Here is a 4,659-nt window from a genome sequence, read left to right as displayed (position 1 = left end):
CATTTCGTTATTCTAATAATATAATGTTTCTTTTCAAAAATTACATGGATAGTAAGCACTAACTTAATAATTTTTTTGTATCTTCAAAGTTAATTTATTGATTTTTATTATTTTATTATCATAAGTAATTTTAAGCATATTTTGTTATTTCTCTTATAACTTTTAAGATACAATATTTTATAAAGTCATGAGTATGCTATTGTGACGTAACTATTTTTTATCTTCGCCTCAATGTGTTTCTCCCTAAGTGACTTGTAAGTAGTATTACAAGTAATTGAAGCACAACTAGATAAGTTACCAATGATACCTAAAATTTCTTTTTTTTAATTGACGTTATTACTTTTTTATTCTAATAATATAATATAATACTTTATAAAATTATAAATTATGCTTATTTTTTATCTACGTTTTGATAAATAAATATTGTTCCAAATCGAATTTGTGAGGTGCCTATTTTTATCAACGTTCTATATAACTTATATTTAAAACCGAGTTGTAAGTAGTATGTACAAATAATTTATACTATATAATAAAAGAAACCATGTTAGGGACACATGCCGCTCTATGAGGCGGTCTTTATTATTTTTCTAAATATTTATTATGGAAAGTTAATTATTGATAATATTAAATTTAAAATTTGTAAAAGAGATTTTAATGATAAAGATAAAGATAACTGATAATAATATATTAATTATTATAATCATATATTAATTATTAAAATCTAAAAAAATATATTAGCGTTTTAAATATTTATAAAGATAAAGATTTTATTTAATTGGTAGTTTTAATTGTTTTTATATTTTGATGATAAAGACAAGGATAACTGATAATCACATATTAAAATAAAAATATTTATTTTAATCAACTGTTTCGTTAAAAGGATTTATTCAATACATGTAGAACATATCTATTATTTTATACATGTGGTATATTTAGAATCCTTATCCCGTTTTACACTCCAATGAAATAATAATATTAAATCATAATATCCAGTTTATCTCTTGTATATTTAATATTTTTTACTAAAATATTTCTTTTCTTTTTTTTTCTGCTGATTATCCAACATCAGGTAATACGTAAGTTTCTAATCTAATAATAAAAAAACAAAGTAAAATGTTATAAACCATGTACTACACAACTCTCTAACCTAATAAAAAATAAAGTGAAATGTTACAATAAGTAAATAGTACCTCAAAGTTCATTTTGTTAGAAAACACATCTTAATGACTAAATGTGTTAACGGATTACATTATTCGTGTAAGACATGTGTTTATTCAAATCGTGCAATACACGAGTTTTTAAAAGATGTAACTATTTTATTACTTAATATATAAAATTATATTTATTCAACCCGTGTAATATACGAGGTTCTAACCTAGTTGAAACATAAACGTACATGCTAATATGTTATGAAAGCTACCACACATTTAGTTTTTCTTAACTGACATTGTTTACTTTTTTGTTTTTCTAATAATATAATAATATAATGTAATCTGATATAAAATCCGAATATACGTGCTTATTTTTTATCTACATTTAAATAAAGATTTTGTTAAAAGTCCTAATTCTTTTATTCTTTATTGTGACGAACTTAACCAGTATTGTACCAACAACTTCAATAGTGGTAACAATATTGATTTTTTGTGGTTCCCGTTACAAATATCGTTCTCATTCCTCCTGAATAATGTTGACTCATTCCTCCCGAATAATGTTGAAAACGGAGTTGTATTCATTTTTGTGTTTTCCAGTATGCATTTTTATGGTTTGTAGTATAAATCTTTTACAAACCGAAATGATTCACGAGTTTATTTTTTAGGTTTTTTCTATCTGTTGTTATACCAAGTCAGAGTAGTACGAGTACTATAACTAACTAAACTATTTCTCACCACAATGCACAGCAATGTTCCAAAAGCATACTATTAATTTGAATTGGTTATAAGGGGGTGTTTGGTGTTGCGTTTTCAAAATAAATTTTGCGTTTTCAAAACAACGTTTTGAAAAAGTACGTAGGTACATGCTTCTCCAAAACTGCGTTTTGGAGGCAGATAATCACTTTTTTTATCCAAAAACTTTTTTAGATTATTTATGTTTTACAAACGCAATAATAAAATAATCATTTTAAAACGTAATCCCAAACACCCTCTAAATACCATACCAGTATAATACATTTACCGTGACTAAGGAATAGTAAAAATAATATTATTTATGTATGCTTTCTTTTACATCTTTTACTATTTTTATCTCTTTCTTGATACAAAACATAGTTATAGTTATGAGTATTAATGTTTAAATTATCGCAACAAAAACGTACATGGTGTCACATCTTATTCTCATTTGGTTTTTATTTTAATTAATTGATTCCCTTGACCCGTTTTATTTTTTTAATCATATAATTTAATGCTTTATAAATTTCTAAATATATTATGATGACATGCTTATTTTTATATGTGTTTTCTAACAATTGCTTTCAAAATCGAATGGGTGAAATATTTTTGTGCTTTATTTACCATGGATGGCGAACTAAACTGGCGTTATCTGAATAACTTCGATAGGGGTAACAATATTTATACATGTTATTCGCAAAAAAATCACTAAAAATTAAGGGACTGTTTGACAACTTATGAATGGTTAAGTGTTGAACCAGTAAGAGGTAAGAGGTCTGAACCATTAAGTGTTGAACCAACAAGAGGTCTGAACAATTAAGAGCTAGTATAATACTTAACCGTTCAGAGGCAAATGTCTAACCAATTCAGATTAGAGGTGTCAACCATTCAGACTCAGTATAATGTTAACCATTCAGAGGCAAATGATTGAACCATTCAGATATCTGCTTGCGAAACAAACAGTCTGAACCATTAAGTTCTGAACGAGTAAGAGGTCTAAATCATTAAGAGCTCTATTAAGAGATAAACAAACAGCCCCTAAGTTATATACACAATAAAGTATTTTTTTATATCGTAAATAGCAAGTGTCTCTATTGTACCGGTACCGTAACGAACAGAATCCAATCAATACTGATTGAATTCCAACCGTAACGCATGAGAAATTTCCATTAGTCCGCTTTAATAAATAACGGACGAGAGAGGGGGAGGGAGAGAGAGGGGGAGAGAATATGGTCCTCCTTGGCATGTTACATAATTTTTCCTAGTGGGGAAACTCATTTTCAACCCTCCGGGTTTCTTTAAAAACACATCACTCTTCCTTAATTCTCAAGATTTTTCTTGAGAGAGATGAGCGCCATGAAGAAACGACAGTTAGTGATCAAAAAGAGTAATTCCGATACAACGCTGATTGCGTCGGTAATCCGAACCGTTCATTATGGGCAATGTTTAAAGAACCATGCGGCTAACATTGGTCGGTATGCCGTAGACGGTTGCAGAGAGTTCATGGCAAACGGAGAAGAAGGAACAAGAGATGCACTGAGCTGCGCCGCTTGTGGGTGCCACAGGAATTTCCATCGGAGAGACGTAGATGAGGTTGCTTGTGAGTGTTCTTCAACTTCTGATAATTAATGCCCTCTGTGGCAATGAAAAGAAATTCATATAATCCTGCTGAGATTTTGTGAATATTTATTAAGAGATTGTTTTTTTGAAAAGCAGAAAAAAAAACATATTGTTTGTTCATTGTATAACAGTTGAGTTTTTTTTTTTTTAATTATTGAAGGAGGAAGGTAATATATTACTTTTAGTTACTTATTAAAGAGAGGATAATGTGCTTGTGTGTATTTGAATTAGATGCCACTCGATTTGGGCTCTATATGGTTGTAATTTATTCATTTTGGCAAGTACTTGAAGTATAATAAATTGCATGCATTATTATGTCTGAATAAAAATAATAAATTACATAAAGTTTGAATATCGTTAGTCGAACAAACATCTGCTGTTTGTTTTCAATGTCTCGTCTAAGTAAATTTATCAAAATGTCCAAGTAAATTTATCAAACAATCCCTCTAACTCCTTTTTAATATACATGTTTATATATGAGAAGGATCCGTAAAAAACCAGCATTTATTGCGAGAACCGTACGAACTAGTGTGAACACAACCAAAAATACCTAACAAAAAACACTCAATTTTTTTTTAATATTTTTAAAAAAAATCCCTATATTTCATCACTAAAAAAATTCGAGTAACAATTATCCATGTACATGTGCATATGTATCATTTCTTTGTTCCGTAATACATTACTAATATTAGACAATTGCACTTTCATTTACTCTACATTTCATAATACACTAACAATATTAGAAATGCACATATGCATCTATATGTATGAACTTGTTATAACATTAACAATATTAAAAATGCACATGTGCATCTATATGTATGAACATGATATAACGTGTTTTGTTACACTACATTGAATACACTTTCTCTTTCAACTATCATATCATCCATAATACACTACCATTACCTCCTACAATCCGTAATACAATAGCATTACCTCCTATCATCCATAATACAATACCATTACCAAAGTTTCACTTTATTACATGTACATCAACACCCTTTATACCATCCAAACAACATATTATATCACAAACTAACAAATATAATCAAACTAACAACCACTAGATATAACTAACAAAAAAATATGTATATAGGCCTACTTCATCATTTAAAATCACAAACTTTTTGTACCAAAACACGTTATATCATGG

The 4,659-nt window shown here is 28.2% G+C and overlaps 1 protein-coding gene across 1 annotated transcript; it reads left to right on the top strand.

Moving 5' to 3' along the window:
• Positions 1 to 3,112: 3,112 nt before the first annotated feature.
• On the top strand, positions 3,113 to 3,695 carry LOC110903890 (mini zinc finger protein 3). Its single transcript, XM_022149688.2, has one exon. It carries the CDS (start codon positions 3,231 to 3,233, stop codon positions 3,510 to 3,512), a length of 282 nt encoding a protein of 93 aa, XP_022005380.1. The 5' UTR covers positions 3,113 to 3,230; the 3' UTR covers positions 3,513 to 3,695.
• The last annotated feature ends 964 nt before the right edge of the window (positions 3,696 to 4,659 follow it).

This window comes from Helianthus annuus, chromosome 2 (genome assembly GCF_002127325.2).
Source record: "Helianthus annuus cultivar XRQ/B chromosome 2, HanXRQr2.0-SUNRISE, whole genome shotgun sequence".
Taxonomy (NCBI): domain Eukaryota; kingdom Viridiplantae; phylum Streptophyta; class Magnoliopsida; order Asterales; family Asteraceae; genus Helianthus; species Helianthus annuus.
The sequence above is the reverse complement of the archived record's forward strand: the minus strand, read 5'-3'. Positions and strand labels throughout refer to the sequence as shown.